The sequence below is a fragment of the Amblyraja radiata genome, chromosome 33 (genome assembly GCF_010909765.2).
Source record: "Amblyraja radiata isolate CabotCenter1 chromosome 33, sAmbRad1.1.pri, whole genome shotgun sequence".
Classification (NCBI taxonomy): domain Eukaryota; kingdom Metazoa; phylum Chordata; class Chondrichthyes; order Rajiformes; family Rajidae; genus Amblyraja; species Amblyraja radiata.
The window spans coordinates 669,092-690,172 of NC_045988.1; the positions used below are offsets into that span (position 1 = coordinate 669,092).

The following is a 21,081-nucleotide window of genomic DNA, read 5'->3' on the forward strand; positions in this document are numbered from 1 at the left end:
AATACAAGACAGGGAGAGAGGAAATTAGGGATCAGAGTAGGGGTGGGAGAGGTGGTGGTGGGAAAGAGGGATGAGGCAGGAGGTTGCAGCCAGGCATCTTGGATGTATTCCAGGATGCATCCAGGACCAACAATTCCAAGTACCTTCGATCTTGGATGTACAGCTTTGGCAAGACTTTTAGTCATTACCTAACCACATGAAGAAGTCATTCTTCACCAAACAGTCGAAAGGATTTTTCAGTCAGATGCAAAAAGAATCTCCCTCCAATGAAACCCACCCCCTCACAAACCCCCTCCCTCCCCTCCATCCTACTCCCACCCCCCCCTTCTCTAGCCCCCACCCCCCCCCCTTCTCTAGCCCCCCCCCCCCCCCCCCCTCATCCCCTCCTCGGCAAGTTTACCCAATGTGCTGTCTGGTTTTATTTATAACTAGAGTAGACTATGAAATATACCTTTTTCGTTTTGATTTAGTGCTAACTGCACGGAATAACACTGGGATATAATGACACTGCATCAATTCCCACACATTCACAAACAAATTATTCACATCACAGAGGCGGTAAGGGCTGGAACTTATCGCAACTTACAAAAAGGACCAACAATTACTACAAAAATATCACAATTTTGTAAATATCTGATCAATTGTGTCTGAATTTCACAGATTTTCCTCAACCCCCCCCCCCCCCAAGGACTATGCTACCTCCATCCACCTTATTCAGTGTATTCTTCGCTAAAACCCATCACTACACACCCGTCAATTGTCTCAATAACTCTCTCTCTCACGCACGCACGTAAACATACTCAATAACCAAATGTCCAGATTCTGCCCAAGTGATTCTTCTTTTCTTGTTCCTTCACATTTTAACAAAACGACATTAACTGTTCTTATAATTCAAGCTTGAACACTTCATTTTGCCCTGTTCTCATCTCAGCTTAGAAACCCAGTCGGGCACCGATGGTCACTATCAGCTTTGAGGACCACTAACATGACACCCATTTTAAGGCAAACCCCATTTCCCTTTTTGCTGTCAAACTGAAAGGAAGCAAGCTCTGTCCTCTCCCATCCTTTGTCCAGTTTGTAAAGCACCCCCTCCCCTAACATTCGCTACATTCCCACACCCCGTTACATATAGACGCTGAAACCTTGCTGACACAAACAGCAAACAGCTACAAGCATGAGATGATCGATCCTGGCAACAATGCTAAACAAAAATACTGCCACTGTGCTTTAGTAACTTGGCACAATAAAATAAAGAGGTAGCTTTTGGAATAAATCTGGACCCTGACCAAACATGGCAGGGTCATTATTTCTTTCTTTAAAAAACAAACTAAAACAAAACACACCAGTTTTGGTAATGACCACACATTCGTGAAAAAATGAAAATAAATTGTTTTCTCTGCCCTGGCACTTTGCAGTCTTTTAAGTACTTAACCATTTGACCACTGCCTGACACAATTAACCGGCTCAAGGCTAGAGAGAGACAAGCGCATGAGGAAATATAACATTAGCTGATCAACACGAGGTAATCCAAGCACACTGTGCACAACACAGAAAATGTTCAAAACTATGGAAAAAAAATTATTCTCCACTCTTGCAGCACTGTTTAATTTCTTGTTGTCCTTCTGATGATTAGACGTAGCACAGATAGAGGTAAGTCTTCTCTATTCTCCAGTCCGGTGGGATATCCTCGGGCTTGTGGCTTTTCATGTGCTTCTGCATGGCGGAGAGGCTGGGGCAGTAATCCAAGCATATTGTACACTGGTAGGGTGAAGCACCATTGTGTGTACGTAGGTGTTTGATCATGGCCGAGTAGTCCCGTGACCGCTGGTGGCACAGCTTACACTCAAAGGGCTTCTCACCTGGAGGGAGAGGAAGAACGCACTTGAATCCTTAGACCAAGAGTGACGGCAATCGCTCCCTCCTCCCACCTATCACCTACCTCCCCACCCCCACATCACCAGTTCCCCTCTGTGGTCAAGGTTTCTGCATCGTTCTACACGTCTACACGTGACCTAACCGTGGTTTACCTGTGTGGACACGTGAGGTGCCGTGTTTACCTGTGTGGACACGTGAGGTGCCGTGTTTACCTGTGTGGACACGTGACGTGCCGTGTTTACCTGTGTGGACACGATAGTGGGTCTCCAGTTGGTGTTTCAGGCTGAATTTCTTGCCACAACCGTTACACTCATACGGCTTCTCGCCGGTGTGGATGCGCTTGTGACTCTTGAGCGTGCACTCATCACGGAAGCAGCTCCCACAGAACTCACACTCGTATGGATGGTCACCTGTGGCAACAACAACAACAACAACATCATCAGCAATATCACGTGTGGTCAACCTTGAGCCACAACTACACACTTATGCTTCAGCTGATCCACACCCCTGCATAACACAAGAGATAAACACACCTTGTTGCTACTGATAGAATGATGAGCTGAGCAGACAGAGGACGGCACATTCACAAACCAAGGATGATCTTACACCAGTGAAGATCATTGATGGGAGCTGCCACCTGGGGTCAGGGCAAGCAATCCAACAGTGACATTATGAAGAGGACCAGCCATTCTTCTGGAAGGTCTCAAACCGAAACGTCACCTATTCCTTTTCTCCTGAGATGCTGCCTGACCCGCTGAGTTACTCCAGCACTTTGTGTTTTACTGAAGATTTCAGCATCTGCAGTTCTTTGTGTCTCTCGATGAATGAATGCCAAGATTCCACCAGAAAGATCAGGTCACCTTTACACCTCAGGCCCATTTTGAGTTTTCAAAAGATCCATGAGTTTACGTTTCTCTGAATGTAACAAAGAGGACCATTCCTGACGGCTCGGGCGCCTTGTCCAGCCTTCAATGTGGCCGGTGCTGATCTGACCATCCTCCTCCACTCCCATCTCATGCCACACGGGACATCTCCAATTGCCAAAAACGTTACCTCAGCTTTGAAAGTTTGGAACTGAAGCCACGCTGTACGAGAGAGACTACATGAATGAAGCCACGCTGTACGAGGGAGACTACATGAATGAAGCCACGCTGTACGAGAGAGACTACATGAATGAAGCCACGCTGTACGAGGGAGACTACATGAATGAAGCCACGCTGTACGAGGGAGACTACATGAATACATTTAGATAAAGAAGATATTTATGTGTATGTAAATGGACTATTTCAGCAGAAAAATCACAACAGCTATCTGTCTTAAATGTTCACCATTGAATATCATCATCACCACCTTTTCCTAATCTAACTCCATCTTTTCCCTGGACCTGAAGATTGCGAACCTCACAGTCTTTTCTTTGCCCTGCAACTTGCCAGCTTATAAATTATATTCACAGTCACCCAGTTCTTATTTTGTTCAGTTTTGCAGTGTTGCTCCATGCATCTGGGTTTAGAGGATTAGGTGTACCTGATGCTTTGTTCCATTCACACTACCTATACAATGCATGCACCACTTTGATCTTTATCAGCATGAGCTCTTTAATATTCTCCGAGCACAACAGATACCAAGACAGCCCTCAGTGATGGCTGCGTCATCTCCAACCTTCGGTTTCGCTGCACCATTCTTGAAAGGTCTTTGAAATCTTCCAGAAGAAAGGCAGTGATTAGTACAATTGTCCCAGACATATGGAGAGAGATGTTAGTGCCAGAGTTGCATAAACAAACACTTATGGCAGCTGAATCCATTACAGTTTTGAGAGGGAAATCAAAACAGCATCATTAAAAATATGTTAAAAAACCTAAACGCTGGAAATCTGAAATGAAACCAAAAACACAAAAATGCTGGAAATACTCAGCAAGTCAGTCAGCATCTGCGGAAAAACTGAGCTGGACACAGAGTGCCGGAGTAACTCAGCAGGTCAGGCAGCATCTGTGGAGAACATGGATAGGTGACGTTTCACAGAGTGCTGGAGTAACTCAGCGGGTTAGGCAGCATCTGTGGAGAACATGGATAGGTGACGTTTCACAGAGTGCTGGAGTAACTCAGCGGGTTAGGCAGCATCTGTGGAGAACATGGATAGGGGACATTTCATAGAGTGCTGGAGTAACTCAGCGGGTCTGGCAGCATCTCCGGAGTACATGGATAGGTGATGTTTCATGTTGAGACATATTTTCTTCCTTATTGCTTATCTAACATTCTCCTCAGCGAGAGTTTGCAAAGGCTGCTACAAAGTGATCTAGCAATCAGCTGGTGTTGACCAGTCATTTTTCTTGGCTGAAAGAGCTAATGCTTTTGTTTATGTCTCTGTAATAATGCCACTAGTTTCTCCCTTCTAAACCGAGCAAGTATAATTGAGTGAAATGCAATGAGCAGATGTAGGGTTTTTGTGCCCTGCATATTCTAGCAGATGGTACAAGGCTGCTGGGCATGTAACGTTCTCTGCATGTCAATACATTAATGAGCAAAGCATCAGCAGTGACCTGCACTCTCCATTGCATTCATGTCAAGCTGCACTTGTGGCTTTGCATAAATTGCCCTCTCCCCGATTCATACTGTCAACTGTCATTCTTCAGTCTATGTTCTCCACCCCACCCCCACCCCTTCACTCCTTCAAAGCTGATTAGACGCAACTCATTTTTAAAGCCAGATTTAATCCACGTTGGTTTTTAGCTATTCTACAGTTCCTGAAAATGTCCAAAGTTCATCTATTTATTTTCACAGTTCATCTTGTCAGAGTTGGACAACAAAAGGATCAACCCTTCGACCCAATATACTGGCCATCAAACACCCATTTATAGGTTTCGGCCCGAAACGTTGCCCATTTCCTTCGCTCCATAGATGCTGCTGCACCCGCTGAGTTTCTCCAGCTTTTTTGTGTACCACCCATTTATATCATCCTATTTTATTCTCCCCACATTCCCATCAACTCCTCCTAGATTCTATCACTCAGCTTCACACCAGTGGTCACTTAATCCACCAACCTATAGTGTAGGAAGGAACTGCAGATGCTGGTTTACACCGAAGATTGACACAAGATGCTGGAGAAACTCAGCGGGGCAGGCAGCATCTCTGGAGAGAAGGAATGGGTGAAGTGAGAGGAAACCAGAGCACCCAAAAAAAACCCATAGAAAACTTACATAGAAAATAGGCGCAGGAGTAGGATCATGGCTGATCATCCCAAATCAGTACCCCGTTCCAGCTTTTCCCCCCATATCCCTTGATTCTCTTAGCGCTAACAGCTAAATCTAACTCTCTCTTGAGTCACGCAGTCACAGGGAGAACATGCAAACTCTACATAGACAGAGCAGAGATCTGGATTAACTATGGGCGAGTGAAGCTGTAATGCTGCTGCACTATAAGCTGTGCCACTGATCATTGGTCACCGATTCTAATTTGTTTAATATGCAGGACAGCTCTGTGAAATCTTATAGTACAGTCATGGCACACAACCCAGCATGCTAGACTGGCTCTTTAATAACACTGTTAGTCAGTCCCAGTTATACTGTGAGCAGGTAGAGGTCTATCCCTAGTGTGTAGCATAGTGATCACTGGCCAAGGGGCCTGTTTCCGCGCTGTATATCTAAACTCTAACGTTTCATGTCAGCAGCAAGTCACCAAGTCTGGGCAGTGTCCGTGGCCACTGCTGTATCCAGTTCCCTCACCTTAAATGTCCAATCTCCAGCAACCACCCACACACACACACACACACACACGCCTGACACTGTTCATTATATAAATGACAAATGGACCTGATTGCAGGGAGCCTCTGGTTTGATGTCACAGCCCACGAGTGTGAACTCATTCAACATTCTGCTGGAGGTGCCTCAGCTCCCACATCCCCTCTGCCCAATGATACTGAACACATTGTCCACACAATGCCAACATGATGACTTATTGGATTGGGCCACTTGCCGTGGTCTGGCGTTAAACCAGACAGTGTTATCAGCTCCGGACAGCTGTGTTACACGTTGGGGCATTTGAATGAAAGATTCTGCAGCTAAGGACGTAGCAGAACAGCGTGTAGAATGGGGAGAGGCTGACCAGGTGGGGGCCGGCCAGGTGGGGGCCGGCCAGGTGAGGGCCGGCCAGGTGGGGGCCGACCAGGTGAGAGGGGAAAGTTCCTCAGCTCAGGTACTTATTGTGTTCACTGGAGACATGTTTCAAAGGTGAGCATCTGTAAGGAGCGAGTCATTGTCCCATCCCCAGAGCTTGCCCACTGTTTATAAAGCACGACTTAGGAGAGAACAAGCAAGGACTCCATCACCCATCAGGGCAGTGGGTGCTGAGATACATCACCCATCAGGGCAGTGGGTGCTGAGATACATCACCCATCAGGGCAGTGGGTGCTGAGATACATCACCCATCAGGGCAGTGGGTGCTGAGATACATCACCCATCAGGGCAGTGGGTGCTGAGATACATCACCCATCAGGGCAGTGGGTGCTGAGATCAGAGCCCACACTGAGAGATGCCCGTCCACCAGGTTTACTTTGTGAATAGACGTCAGTGATGATGTAAACATGTTGCCAAAGTCAAAGTGTCTTTGACAGACGTGTCGTTCGTTCAGTAAACAGCATGAGGGGAGATGTATGCGTAATGCGAAGTCTTTCATTCCACGGCAGTGGGTTTCCAGAGGACCCCTGGCTGTGAAACTGCTCGTCTATTGTAATTGCCGCTTTGTAAAGGAAATGGACAAACTGTTTGTTACTTTGCTGGAGAATATTTACAACTCCGGCAGGTGGGACGGCACTAACAGCACCAGAGGGAATCAGTTAGCTTGGTAATGAAGATACTGTCACAGTGTGAGAGGGGGATAGAGCATGGAATCAGGCCCTTCAGCCCATCGAGTCCATGACAGCATCACATTGTTTCCATGCTGTCTGCCTCTACATAACATACAATGTTGCCCATGGTTTAAATTCCTTCTGGGAGCCGTCTGGTGTTCCGTTCCCACCAGCCATGTCCAATGCACACTGTGGGCAAGAAGATGGGGAAAGAGAAACAACTGCTTGGGTATGATGTGGCATAAACCATAGATTCACGGCCCTCTTTACTGAAGACCAGTCTTCATGCTCAGAATAAGCAATGACCCCAACAGGCAAGCAACCCCCAGCTGCCCACAGTCCCTGCAGAAAGCCCACTGGTCTCATCCCCATTCACCTCCAGCGAAGGAAACTCATTCACGGCAACATCAAGTCAGTGAAATGATTGGAAACTCGATCACACTCGGTGAAAATGGACCCGTCTTGGGGTTTTGTGTGAATTAGCAGCGATTGCATTGATTGCTTCTATTTTAACTGAAACATTACATTTCTATTGAGTTAATTGCCACTTTAATCGCAATCAGCATTTCTGATGGGAATTTGTTCAATGTTCAGTTGTTCATTTGCTTCATCGCAACTGAATGTCATTTCCGAGCTACATTGGACCTATAATGATGTCTGTTCACGGCACAGTCTCACATCCCTCCTCCTTACTAGTCTCACATAAACACTCTTACAATACAAGTTGCTCAACAAATTATTCGCCCGCAACCCAGTGTAAGATTCTTGGTATATAAACAAAAACACAAGGTCACGGAATCCGGCTGTTTAAAGCACATTGTGTAATCGGCAGTGGTTACAGGGGCCTTGTTAGATTTAGATACAGCTCTCAGGGCTGAAGGAAACCAGGGATTATGGGGAGAAGGCAGGAACGGGGCACTGATTCTGGATGGCGGTGCTGGCTCGAAGGGCCGAATGGCCTACTGGAGGGATAGACAATGGTAGAACCTCAGGAGCCAAGATGCAACTTGCATAGAGGGAAAGATACAATACCTTCGGCACAAAGAGAGGCCATTCATCCCACCAGCTCCATGCTAGCTCCTAGCAGAGCAATCCCAGCCCCATTCTCTTATTTCCCTGCAGCTTTTCATCCCACACAGTTCAGCAGCTTCTGTTGATGAACATTAAAGCTAAGGGGCAATTAACAGCAAGCACTGAACCATGGAGGAAATCTAACAACCCAGTGAAGATTAACGTGGTCAAAGGGGGAACAAGCAAACAGGAATCGGGGCCAGGATGAACCTTATCTCTGGAGTGGCAAGGCAGCACCTGAACCATGCCAATGTGTGGCCCTAATGGCCAGAACAACTGGTGTTTCTACAGGGTTAAAAATGCAATGGGAGCCAGGAACATCGGCCCTGTTGTTCTCTGAAACACTGCACTGGAAGATCTCAGCAGATATTAGAGTGTGTGGGCTGGGAGATTGCAACCTTCACGTGGTCCGCCCTGTTTCGACCAATGCAATCAACTCGGCGTGCACAATCAAATAATATCAAATAGAGCAAGTTGTCCTGCAACTTTAGGCTGTGCACGCCATACGCAAGAAGAAGATTAGAGAGTATCAGCCCACAGACTGGAAGTTCTGACGGAGGTGAGAGTCACACTGACTGAGCCATGATGGTAATAACCAAACACGCACAGGTTAACCTTCTCTGGAGCTCATCTTATCTCTGGCATCTCGTGTGTTAACCCCCTGACTCCCCGTTACCAACCCGCGATCGTGCTTCTCCGTTAACTCTGCCCTTGTCCATGTAGGGGTGTGCCTTCATCAGGAACTCTTGATGTATTTAAGAGAGAGTTGGATTTAGTTCTTAGCGCTAACGGAATCAAGGGATGTGGGGAGAAGGCAGGAACGGGGCACAGATTCTGGATGATCAGCCATGATCATATTGAATGGCGGTGCTGGCTCGAAGGGCTGAATGGCCTACTCCTGCACCAATTGTCTATGTTTCTATGTAACTCCTCAATACAAGCAGCAGTTTTGGCTATGGACTGTGCCATTTTCCCATGCCGACCAATATGCCCAATCTATAACAGCCCCATCAGTCCAAACCTGTCCTATCCACCCTACTGTCCAAATCTATTTTAGATATTGTTATAGTAGCTGCCTCAACTACCTCTGGCAACTCAGTCCATGTGCCCACCACCCTCTGGGTAGAAGAAGTTGTCCCTCGGTTTGCATTAAATCTTCCCCTCACCTTAAACCTCCGTTTCTAGATTCACCTACTCTGCGTAAAACACTGTGTATTCACCCAACCTATTTCCTTCATGATTTTATACAGCTCTATAACATCACCCTTCATTTACCTGTCCTAGCCTGCACAACCTCCCTGTAGCTCAGGCCCTGAAGTCCGTGCTGGAGACACAGGTTCAATACTGACCTCGGGAACCTTATGTGGAGTTTGCACGTTCTCACTCTGACCACATGGACTCTATTTCCCACCCACATCCCAAAGACGTGCGGGTTGGTGGGTGAATAAGCTGCTATAATCTGCCCCTAGTGCGTAGGCATGTGATAAATCTGGGCAGAGTTGATGGGAATGTAGAGGGGGGAAAACAATGAGGTTGATGCAAGATTATTGTCGATGTGTTGTAGTTACACAAATCACACATCATCCTGGTTGTTGCTGGTGAGGGTGGAGAGCGTGTATACTGCACCTGTCACAGTGAGGATGGTGTACCTGTCACAGTGGGGATGGTGTACCTGTCACAGTGGGGATGGTGTACCTGTCACAGTGAGGATGGTGTACCTGTCACAGTGAGGATGATGTACCTGTCACAGTGGGGATGGTGTACCTGTCACAGTGGGGATGGTGTACCTGTCACAGTGGGGATGGTGTACCTGTCACTATGAGGATGGTGTACCTGTCACAGTGGGGATGGTGTACCTGTCACAGTGAGGATGATGTACCTGTCACAGTGGGGATGGTGTACATGTCACAGTGAGGATGGTGTACCTGTCACAGTGGGGATGGTGTACCTGTCACAGTGGGGATGGATGTACCTGTCCCAGTGGGGAGGTGATACCTGTCACAGTGGGGATGGTGTACCTGTCACAGTGGGGATGGTGTACCTGTCACAGTGAGGATGATGTACCTGTCACAGTGGGGATGGTGTACCTGTCACAGTGGGGATGGTGTACCTGTCACAGTGGGGATGGTGTACCTGTCACAGTGGGGATGGTGTACCTGTCACAGTGGGGATGGTGTACCTGTCACAGTGGGGATGATGTACCTGTCACAGTGGGGATGATGTACCTGCCACAGTGGGGGATGATGTACCTGTCACAGTGGTGGGTACCTGTCACAGTGGTGGTACCTGTCACAGTGGGGATGGTGTACCTGTCACAGTGGGATGGTGTACCTGTCACAGTGGGGATGGTGTACCTGTCACAGTGGGGATGGTGTACCTGTCACAGTGAGGATGGTGTACCTGTCACAGTGGGGATGGTGTACCTGTCACAGTGAGGATGATGCTCGCAGCTGCTTACCTGTGTGTGACCTCAGGTGCCGCTTGAGTGCGGTGTGGCTGGGGAAGGTCCGGTTGCACTCGCTGCAGATGTAACTGCGCACTCCTGCATGCACCTCCATGTGCTGCTGCAATGCCACCTGTGTCTGGAAACGCTTGCCACAGAGCAGGCAGAAGACGGCCATGTCAGTCCCTGCAGAGAAACACAACACAACACACAATCAAAATAGAGGCTCAGGCTAACCAAGGAATAACAGGCCCAGACACACACTGCAACTACCTGCTGCTCAAAACCCGTCAACACTTACACGGGTGGAAGGGCAGGCACGGTGACGCAGCTGTAGAGTTGCTGCCTCACAGCGCCAGAGACCCGGGTTCCATCCTGACTACAACTGCTGCCTGCGTTGAGTTTGCACGTTCTCCCCGTGGGTTTTCTCCGGGTGTTCTGGTTTCCTCCCATATTCCAAAGACGTGCAGGTTTGTAGGTTAATTGCCTTCTGTAAATTGTCCCTAGTGTGTAGGATACAACTAGTGTACGGGGTGATTGCTGGTCGGCGTGGATTGTCCCTGGTGTGTAGGATACAACTAGTGTACGGGGTGATTGCTGGTCGGCGTGGAGTCAGTGGGTCGAAGGGCCCATTTCCATGCTGCAGCTCCAAACTAAGCTAAACATCTCTCAAGTTGCAAGTCTCCATTTACACTGTTCACACGGTGATTTAAAAAAAATAGAATTTGCTGGGGAGTTGGGCCGAAGGGCCTGTTTGTGTGATGTCTCTCAGTAAACGAAGCAATACTGTTCTCCTTCACTGCCGCTGTGATTGGACCGCTATTGCAATGTATTTTTCAGTATTGAGAAGACACCATTCACTTCTCTTTTGAAGGTAATGGCAAAGTGAGCCAGTGGGAAAGGGTCATTCCCAACTGTCACTTGCGGGCGGAGCACCAAGGCAAATTCCTTGTATGTGAATACTTGGCCAATAAACGTATTCATAAGGGAAACTGGCCAGGTAGTTATGTCAAAGTCGCCACGTAGCAGTGGGGAAGGTCACCAGCAGCAAGTAGCTGGAGTTCAGCACTGTGTCCAATACGTCTAGTCAAAGGAAAATGATCGGCTCTAACAGACACTGTCAACAACGCTTCTTCCAAATTCACATTTCAACACAAAACAGAATTTACAAGAGACATTTTTCATAAGAAGCTTCAACTACTCTTTACCTGTCTTTGGCCACAGGTCACCAGCAGAAAATGAGCCTGAAAACGGAAAGACCTGCAAATCTACACCTGTTTGGGCAACACCTTGATACAGGTAGCTTTGGACATACTGGATACTCTGCTCATCATCTTACAAAAATCTACCGATTCCACAATAGTTCTTGCAATAAGGGAGAGCAGCAAATGGGACCACACCGATCAGACAAGAGGCAGGTGCGGGGACAAGAGGCAACCACCAACCTGTTAACCTGACATGGCCAATTGGAAAAAGGCTGGAATCTATAATTAAGCAAGTGATATCAAGGCACTTAGAAAATAAGATGATTGAATGTGGGTCAGGAAAGATAAATCATATTTGACCAAATCATTGCTGCATCTTGAAGATGTATCCATTAGACTTGATGAGGGAATGCTCTGACCCCATCTATTCATAACATCAACAATTTGGCCGAGAGGACCTTCCAGGCTAGATCTTGTGATGTTGGGGCTGTCGTGTAAGCTGAGAATGAAATGTGTCTTATTCTACATATTGGAAAATAAGAGGTGACCAGGTTGACATGTGTGGGATTCGTGGAGGAGTTGAGGGAGTCGATACAGGGAGGATGTGGCTCCAGATTGAGGAGTCTGGAGGTAAGTGTTGCAGGTTCACATAAGAGATAGACTAATTAGGAATAATAAGAGAAAATGTCTCCACTCTGCGAGTGAACTGTTGGAATTCTCTTCCCTGGCTTTGTCATTGTGTTGAAGTGGAGATAGATGGTTTTCTAAGGTAGACAAAAACTGCTGGAGGAACTCAGCGAGTGAAGCAACATCTATGGAGAGAAGGAATAGGTGACGTTTCAGGTCGAGACCCTTCTTCAGTCTGAATAGATGCTGCCTCACCCGCTGAGTTCCTCCAGCATTTTTAATCTACCTTCGATTTTTCCAGCATCTGCAGATCTTTCTTAAACATAGATGATTTTCTAGATAGTTTGAGAGAAGTGAAAGATGCAAGGACAAGCCATATTGTCCCGTTCAACTATTGTAGGAATCATCGCACATATCGTTGCTTTTCACTCCCACAGCTCATTGGACCAGGTTTTCAATCATTAATTCACCAATGAAAGTGAATGAAGTGATCAGAAAGCTGAAACTCCCTTAAAAAAAGTCAGGATTTTGATTTTAATAATAGTTGGTTTATTTTGTAGTCTAGTGAAGTCAGGCAGTTATTGGCTCTCTGGTGCTAGTTGAGTGCACTCAGTGCTGGCATAACATGATTATCAGGTTTAATCTGAACACTTCATTTCTACACAAAGTCCAGGGGCCGCCTGTATTATATATTACTAGCACCACTGCTTCACATGCTTGTTTGTTCTGATGCTAGTGAAGGCTTTTCCTTTTGGGTTGGCTTTCTTTACATCTTTGAAAAGACCCCTGAAGGATTATACAGAACCCTTTCATAAACAATTCCCCCCCACACACACATTATAGTTTACCAGAGGGTCAAAGGCCAGCTGGCAGCTTACTAAGAAACAGTGGGAACTTTACAATGCCTGCTCTCCATTCATTGCCCAGTGTAGGCCTACACCTTCCACACATATCTCAGCGCAGAGGCGAGGGGATGGGTGGCTATTCTCCGTCCTAACCTTCCCACATGTAGAACAATTATTTCAGAATCTGGTTTGAGTATTTTAAAATAAAATTCCACGTTCTTTATTACTGGAATTCTAAGTATGATTTCCAACGCTCACCAAGGGTTTTAACATGAAAAGGCCTGGTCACGTTGCAAACTGTAGAGAGATGGTCTGGAATTTGGTGGCACAGTGGCAGAGTTGCTGCCTCACAGTGCCAGAGGCCCAGGTTCAATCCTGACTACGGCTGCTGTTTGCACAGAGTTCTCCCCGTGACCGCGTGGGTTTTCTCTGGGTGCTCCGGTTTCTGCCCACACTCCAAAGACGTCCAGGTTTGTAGGTTAATTGGCTTCGGTAAAATTGTAAATTGTCCCTAGTGTGTAGGATAGTGTTAGTGTACGAGGTGATCGCTGGTCGGTGCGGACTCGGTGGACTAAAGGGCCTGTTTGCGCACTGTATCTCTAAACACTGAAAATCCAATCAAGACATTTTCTTGAGTCGGCAGCCTTAGGTAAAACAAAAACTATAAATGGAGAAATTCTTCAAAATTTTAGAAAAGTCCTGATGGCAGATTTTACTGGTAGTCTACAATGTCCACAGTCCCAGAGTAGCAGCTTCTGTGAACCCAGACACCATGTATCATGAACGGGAATAGTAATGGGAAAACATAGCAGAGAAAGTGAGAAGAATTTGTAATGGGGAGGAAGGAAATGGGTGAAATTATTGTCTGTCTGTCTGTCTGTCTGTCTGTCTGTCTGTCTGTCTGTCTGTCTGTCGTCAGGGCAAAACAAACATTAAAATAAACCTCCCAGAAATACAAGCAACCAAATGGTGACACTATAACTGGGAGCTGTTAATGGGAATGAGCATGAGGTTAACCACTTTGATAGAGAAAGCAGAAATGCCAAGCAGCCATTTAATATTGAAGGAGGAGTAATGTCGTCACCCAGGGCTGGGGAATCTTTGGGTTCCTCCAACTCCACCAGCGTTGAGTTCCATTCTCTACCTCTGCCAGGTGTCCAAGCCCAGTCTTCACCGAGTTTAACCACAGTCAATAGGTTTCTTGAGTAAACCACAAAGGCTGGAGTAACTCAAAAGGTCAAGCAGCATCTGTGGAGGGAATGGATATGCAAGTTTTCGGGTCAGGGACCTGAAACGTCCCCAATCCGATCTCTTCACAGATTCTGACTGCCCCACTGTGCTCTTCCAGCACTCTGCGTTTTTCTCAAGATTTCAGCATCTGCAGTTCCTTGTGACTCAATAGATTTTTAATTGTCGGAGAAATCAAGGGATTGGGGTCAGTGCAGGGAAATGATCAGCTGTGATCTTGCTGAATGGCAGAGCAGGCTAGAGGGGCAGAATGGCCTGCCCCTGATACTACTCTCACGTTCCAAACCCTTTAGCAATTGTGCTGTGTCCTCGTTCTGCAGGAGTTCTCAGTAAAGCACGAAACAATGCAAACTGAAAAAACATGGGGAGCCGTGGAGAAGGTCCCTGGAAGCAGTTTCTGGGAGATTTAATGAGGCTCGGAGTTAGGAATCATTAGGCAGACAGGCTGTCGTGGTGTGGAGTTACTAAGCCATTAGCGTAGTTTGCCGCTAAGCTCCACTGAAATGCCATCTAAGCCTTTGTGCTTGCTGGTGAATGCGAGGGACCGGCCCCACAGTAATCCCCTCAGGTATGTGGCCCTCCTCCGTAATTTTGAAAATGACAGCAGGACCAGGTGAAAGGTCAGTGGAGCTGTGGCCGGAGGCAGCTGCAGCTGCAAGGCCTGCGATATCTGACCGGCAGTCTGGGATAACTCGCAGTGAACACCACCCGCTGTGAAAAACAATCCCATCTCACAGGGATGTGGGGAGAACAAAGCCTCTGGCCTTGGCCCTGCAGCCCTGACAAATCATCCCAGCTACTGCTGCACTCTCATTTGTGAAGCTAATTGGCCACAGATATCACCACGTTATACACTCTAGATGCACCATGCCACCAAGTTGCAGGCTCACTCATCGTTAAACCAAAGGTTGTTGCTACTCACAACTAGTAGAACCCTCGTCAGATCATTACAAACATTCAGTAATTTAAAGTCCAATGTAATGTATCTACAATGCTGTTGTTTGGTCCCTAACGTTCATGATCAAGTGAAGAGTCTCTCACCAGTGAACTGGCTACAAGGGCTGCAATGACTGAGCCTGAGCTTGGAACAAAGTCTTCTCCACAAGTGTCCCATGGACTTTGATAACAATTACAAGTGGTTTCAATGAAGTGAATGTTTCAGTTTGGGGCACATCCAGAATTAGGGGAGGAATGTTAAGATGGTCGCTACTAAACCCCAAAACAAACTCAGAGCAGAAAAGGTTCATTATCACAGGAAGGTGACGGCAACACCAGATTTAAAGGCACAATACGTATATACACATGGAAGCAGGGAATAGAAGCTTACAAAGATACGACAAGGGGTTAAAGCAGAAGCAGACAGTGGATAGATAAGTTGGGGTGAAGGACCAATGAGTGACCTGTGCCTTTTTTCTTTTGAGTTGTAAAATAGTCAGGAAACAGGAGGAGAAGGGGAAAGGAACCAAAGTGAAACAGTGCACCCACAGTAACGATAGGACAGCGATACAAGTCTTGACTTCACATCGATTACGAATTACTCGGCTACAGAATGGTTTTACTATTGGCAGTAGCACTAAGATGGAGAGGGGAGGACACTCACACAGCTATTATTCATTTCCACAGTAACCACCACTTTAGAGGAAAGGAATGGCCAAGGGGTGGCTCCTGTACTGTACGGTGGACAAAGGCTAACCCCCCCTCTATCAGCGGCTGCGAGCGCTGGGACAAATTAAAATATAAAAAGATCCAGCTACATAGATACACCAAAATGGGGGGCGAGAGAGGTCAAGCTTGAAGAATTAAAGGCTTTGCAACAGTTGGGGGTTTCTAAGTCCCATTACAGTGCTTTCAATCACTAACCTCCCCTCTGCCTTGCAGCCAATTAGGAATACAGTAGATGCCAAGACCAACAGCTCACACAAAAATACAATTAAAATATGGGTCATTTTTTGGTAGTTTCGGCTACAAAAATGTAATCCCTGCCACCCCCACAGAAGCACCTCCACAAACTCACTATGCTCATGTAAGGGCTTTTGCAATCTTGTTAGAAATGTCATTGTCCCACCCAGAGGTTTTATAGGTATTTCTGAGCTCACTGGTCTTCACACTAGCACGGCACATTGAGCAGTAATTCACCTCCCGACTTCAGTAAGCACCTATGTAGGAAGGAACTGCAGATGCTGGTTTACACCGGAGATAGACACAAAATGCTGGAGTAACTCAGCGGGACAGGCAGCATCTCTGGACAGAAGGAATGGATGGCGTTTCGGGTCTGAAGGGTCTCAACCCGAAACGTCACCGATTCCTCTCTCCAGAGATGCTGCCTGTCCCGCTGAGTTACTCCAGCATTTTGTGTCCATCTACAGTAAGCACCTGCCTAGTTTACGATGCACTCTGGGCAAGTGTTACAGCTTCTTACACAGGCCAGGTGTACATTGGAGAAACAGCTCCTCACATTCCATTTGGGTAGTTTACAACCCAGGGGTATAAATGTTGAATCCTCTAATTTTAAGGAACTTCTACTCACACTCCCCCGCCCCCCCCCCCCCCCCACCCTATCAGTTTGACCAGCATGGCCGGGAGTGTCCAGAGAGCGAGGTCAAGCCGTCTGGTAGACCCAGCTCACCCCCTGCAGACACCGATGGGACCCACGCCACCATAGCGAGGAGGGACCCACGAGCAAACGGCGAGAGCAAAGAGGGCCAACGAGGAACGAGAAAGCTAACCTTACACTCCCTACAAAGACAATTTAATCAGAAATAAAGTTGTGTACAGTGGCCTTGGTGAACAGGGGTGATTTGTAGGCAGGAGACCACTCTCTGCTTCATTGACATTCCAGTGCGTTAGTACATCGCATTTCTAATGCAGGTTGATGAAATCTACAAACTCACCTTGTTACTCACGTTGAAATGCGGTTCTGGTGACATGTTATTAAAACGGAATTAGTGTCTGCATGGAGCCTTTTGGGAATTTCAGACCAAAACCTGGAAATAAGACGGCACTAAATATTACCGGGACACTCGCTATTAACCTGGGTGTCCGTGGAACAGCATCCGTCTTATCTGAGCAGTCAGATTGAAACACTTAGATAGACACAAAAAGCTGGAGTAACTCAGCGGGACAGGCAGCATCTCTGGAGAGAAGGAATGGGGCTGAAGATGAAGTATCACATACACGGTGAAAACCCTGCATCCAAAATCACTTGCATCACAAATATTAACTCCAATAGTGAAAGCAGGGCTACCAATTTGTGCAATAAATGAGCAGATATTTTAACCCCTTTCATACCACATTGAACACACTGAAATGACTTGCTATCAGCTTCATTGGATACTATCCATTTTTCTTGAAAAGCCAACCTTTTAGATCAAATTTATGTTTTTTAGAAGTCATTTGGACAGGGATGTGGTTAGGAAGGGTTGAAGGGGCTATGGACCAAATGCAGGTAAATGGGGCTGGCTCAGAATGCCAACGGTTGGCATGGACACTGTGGGCCGAATGGCCTACTTGCATGCTGCATGCTGCATGCTGCATGCCTCGATAACTATATCCAGCACCCTGCCCCATGTACATCACTAATACACACTAACCACCTGGTTCTGAGATTGGCTTTGGGCAAATTAGGGGCCAGACTTCCTATGGCTTGTCATATGCCCCAGCACTCTAGAAAGAAAAGAATGATATTTTTGACATTCCCATACACTTCTTGCTGTGAAGTTGCAGCACAGAGCAAGGGGCACAGGGCAACATGATTCACTGGAAACTCTTGTACCCCCAGAGTAACACACCAGAACCTGCTATACTGAAACTCCCAAGCAGTACAAGTTCACACCAAAGACAATGACAGATGCAACGGCATGTGAGCAGTCGGGTGGTGCAGGTGATAGAGCGACTGCTGGCAGGGCCAGAGAGACAGATTTAACCCCGACCATGGGTGCTGTGGGGGTGGAGCTTACACCTTCTCTCTGTGGCTGTGGTAAGTTCCACATCCCGAAGACCGGAGGTTGGTAAATTAATTAGCTGCTGTATAACCACTCTAGTGTGCAGGTGTGTGACAAAGTGTGGGAGTTGATGAGAATGTGCGCAGATTAATGATGGGATTAATGTAGGATTAGTGTAAATGTGTGGTTGGTAGTCAGTGCAGAATGAGTCGGTCAATGGGCTTGTTTCCAGGCTGTAACACACTATGAATCTGACCATAATTCTATGAAATCATGTTGTGTACAAGATAAACTATTGGAGTTTATGTTCAGCACCCTGGACAGATCCCACACAGACAGCTCTGCTCCACATCCATGCTTGAACTGCAAACACATGGCTGTTCATCTGTGACCCTGATCTAGCTGTAACATCCATGATTCACATGGCCAGTCTCCATGGCTGCCCATCCAGATTTATCCCCAAATCCCCAGGGCACAGACACATGATCGCCAAGGGAAACATTCAAATGCATTTCAATTTTTCTTTCGAACGATTCTGTATCTACAGAACATGTCAGACTTGGTATAATAGCAAGTTGGGTCAAAACTGTTCAACCAGAAGCAACGCACTTCTTTTAAAAAAACATTTGGGTTTAAGAGGCAGGGAAGGAAATGTATAGCCGCACTGGAGACACAGTGATGAGCGAGCAAGGGCTAGATGTTTGATTGCAACACAAAGAATATTAACGAGAGTTGACAAGTGAAGCTACACTGCAATTAGTCTTTCAGACTAGATGTTAAAGGTGGACCCTGATTGCTTCTGCGTGTAAAGATGGCTCGCACTGTCCAAACCCTCAGCAATAACCTGTCCTCTGGGGGCAACGCCCACCACTCAGTCACCAAACTAACACAGAGCAGCTGCCTGTTATTCCCATGCTGCCATTGTGGGAGTTTGCTCAGCCCTGTGTTTCCTACACTACTGAGATCAACTTTAATTTGTCACCAGGTACTTCAAAATATTCTTCAGGTTGTTGAAACTTTAGAAATGAAATGCACCCTTTGTCCCTGAGATGCAATTATATCAGCGGACCAAGGTCACATGATGCGACTTCCAGAAGCATCACTAAATTGTGCACAAAAGCTAAAGAACGGTTAGCTGTATAAAGTGAAAAATACAGAGTGCTGGAGTAACTCAGCGGGTCAGGCAGCATCTGTGGAGAACATGGATAGGTGTCATTTTGGGTCCCGCTCCAAAATGTCACTGATCCATGAAGTCCAGAGAGGCTGCCTGACCTGCTGAGTTACACCAGAAGTTTTGTTTGTTTTGCAAACCAGTGTGTGCAGTATCGCGTGCCTAGCTGTATGAAGAGATGCAGGTTGTGACTATGGATGCCAGTCTCCAGTCTGGTCTGGTTTTCCAGAGACATTCTCGTGTTAATGGGGAAAGAGAGAAACCTACAACTTGAATCAATATTCTATCTCAAAGTGCATGCGAGCAAGCTTACACACTCACTGGAGAAGAGTCCCAACCCGAAACGCTGACTGTCCACTCCCCTCCACACAAGCCACCTGACCCACCCACTTATATGTTTTCTTACAGGCGCTCACTGCTGCCACTGAAACCAACATACAAAGGCTGCGCTGTGCCCAGAGTCAATGTTTCAGGAACATCAGGAACTTTAATCAAACTTCCCCATGTCCCCACAGATCACAGGAAGATAAAACTAAGTAACTACTCAATCTTTATTCCAAAAACAAAGTGGGCTGAAACTCTAGCAGTGTCCTTGGAATTTCATCAAACCTTCCATGCGGCACAGACAGGAAACACGAAACTCAGTGTTGAGTCCGGTCCCAGTGCAAGGCAACGATTCTCCCTCAGGCCTGATTAATGAGGTTGCAACATGAACCAGGACTCCCAGTACCTGGATCACAGACAACTTCAGTACAACGAGAATCAATTGCAATCACAGCTCCATAAACAGATAAGCAGATTACTTTGATTACAGTCCCATTTATTACCTGACCCAACTGGGAATTTTCATCACATGAAAATTTAAAAGATTTGACACATGTTATTTTGACCAGAAAAAGGGAAATTAATTTTAAGCGGTTCAAGTTTAGGCAAGGAAAAATATCTCTGGCAAGCTTCTCAATCCTATAGTCATTGGCGTAAGAAATTGGCTTAATTAAATTTGATGATAATTGAATAAAAAGAGTTTGTTTCTGTAAAGGTTCAAACATTGACTTCATGGCCAGTCAGTAGTCACTGGACATACAGTGGCCAGTCAGTAGTCACTGGACATACAGTGGCCAGTCAGTAGTCACTGGACATACAGTGGCCAGACCATCTTTAATAACACAAGCAGAGCAAGAATGTCCTTCAGATTCAGAACAAGACAGCACCGACCAGAAGACCCCCTATCCCTGCTGACCAGACCGCTGCCCCCCCCCCCCCCGCTGACCAGACTTCCCTCCCCCCACCCTCACTGACCAGACCGCTGCCCCCCCCCCGCTGACCAGACTTCCCTCCCCCCACCCTCACTGACCAGACCTCCGCCACGCTGACTAGACCCCTCCCTGCTGACCAGACTTCCCTCCCCCCACCCCCACTAACCAGACCTCCGCCACGCTGACTAGACCCCTCCCTGCTGACCAGACCGCCCCCCCCACTCCTGCTGACCAGACCACCATCACCACACTGACCAGACCACCCCCACCGCCGTTGACTAGACCGCCTTATTACGCGACTCTCCCCACACTAACATGGTGGACTCATTTTCTGAAATAATGAAGCACTTGGTTTTATCAAACTCCATAAACCACAGCCCATCATCATCACGTCTCCAGGGCAACAGAGAGGAAATAAATACTAAATGTTGCCAATGGCATCAAGAACTATTTTTAATTGGAGGCATCAAAAGCATCCACATTCTATGACAACATTTAACTGAGTTTTGAGATGTTTTGGAAAGAAACAGATGGATGTTTATTGAGAATTGCTTCCAGC

General features: G+C 46.9%; 1 protein-coding gene across 4 annotated transcripts in view; it reads right to left on the reverse strand.

Annotated features, from left to right (window-relative positions):
• Positions 1–554: 554 nt before the first annotated feature.
• Positions 555–21,081, reverse strand: part of zbtb16 (zinc finger and BTB domain containing 16) — a 144,513-nt gene continuing 123,986 nt past the window's right edge. For all 4 annotated transcript variants that reach the window (XM_033049841.1, XM_033049842.1, XM_033049844.1 and 1 more), the window contains exons 5-7: positions 10,245–10,415; positions 2,118–2,285; positions 555–1,859 (exon numbers count right to left, since the gene is read on the reverse strand). In XM_033049841.1, coding sequence (XP_032905732.1) covers positions 1,630–1,859; positions 2,118–2,285; positions 10,245–10,415 — 569 coding nt within the window. In that variant the 3' untranslated portion in view covers positions 555–1,629. The remainder of the gene's footprint in view (positions 1,860–2,117; positions 2,286–10,244; positions 10,416–21,081) is intronic.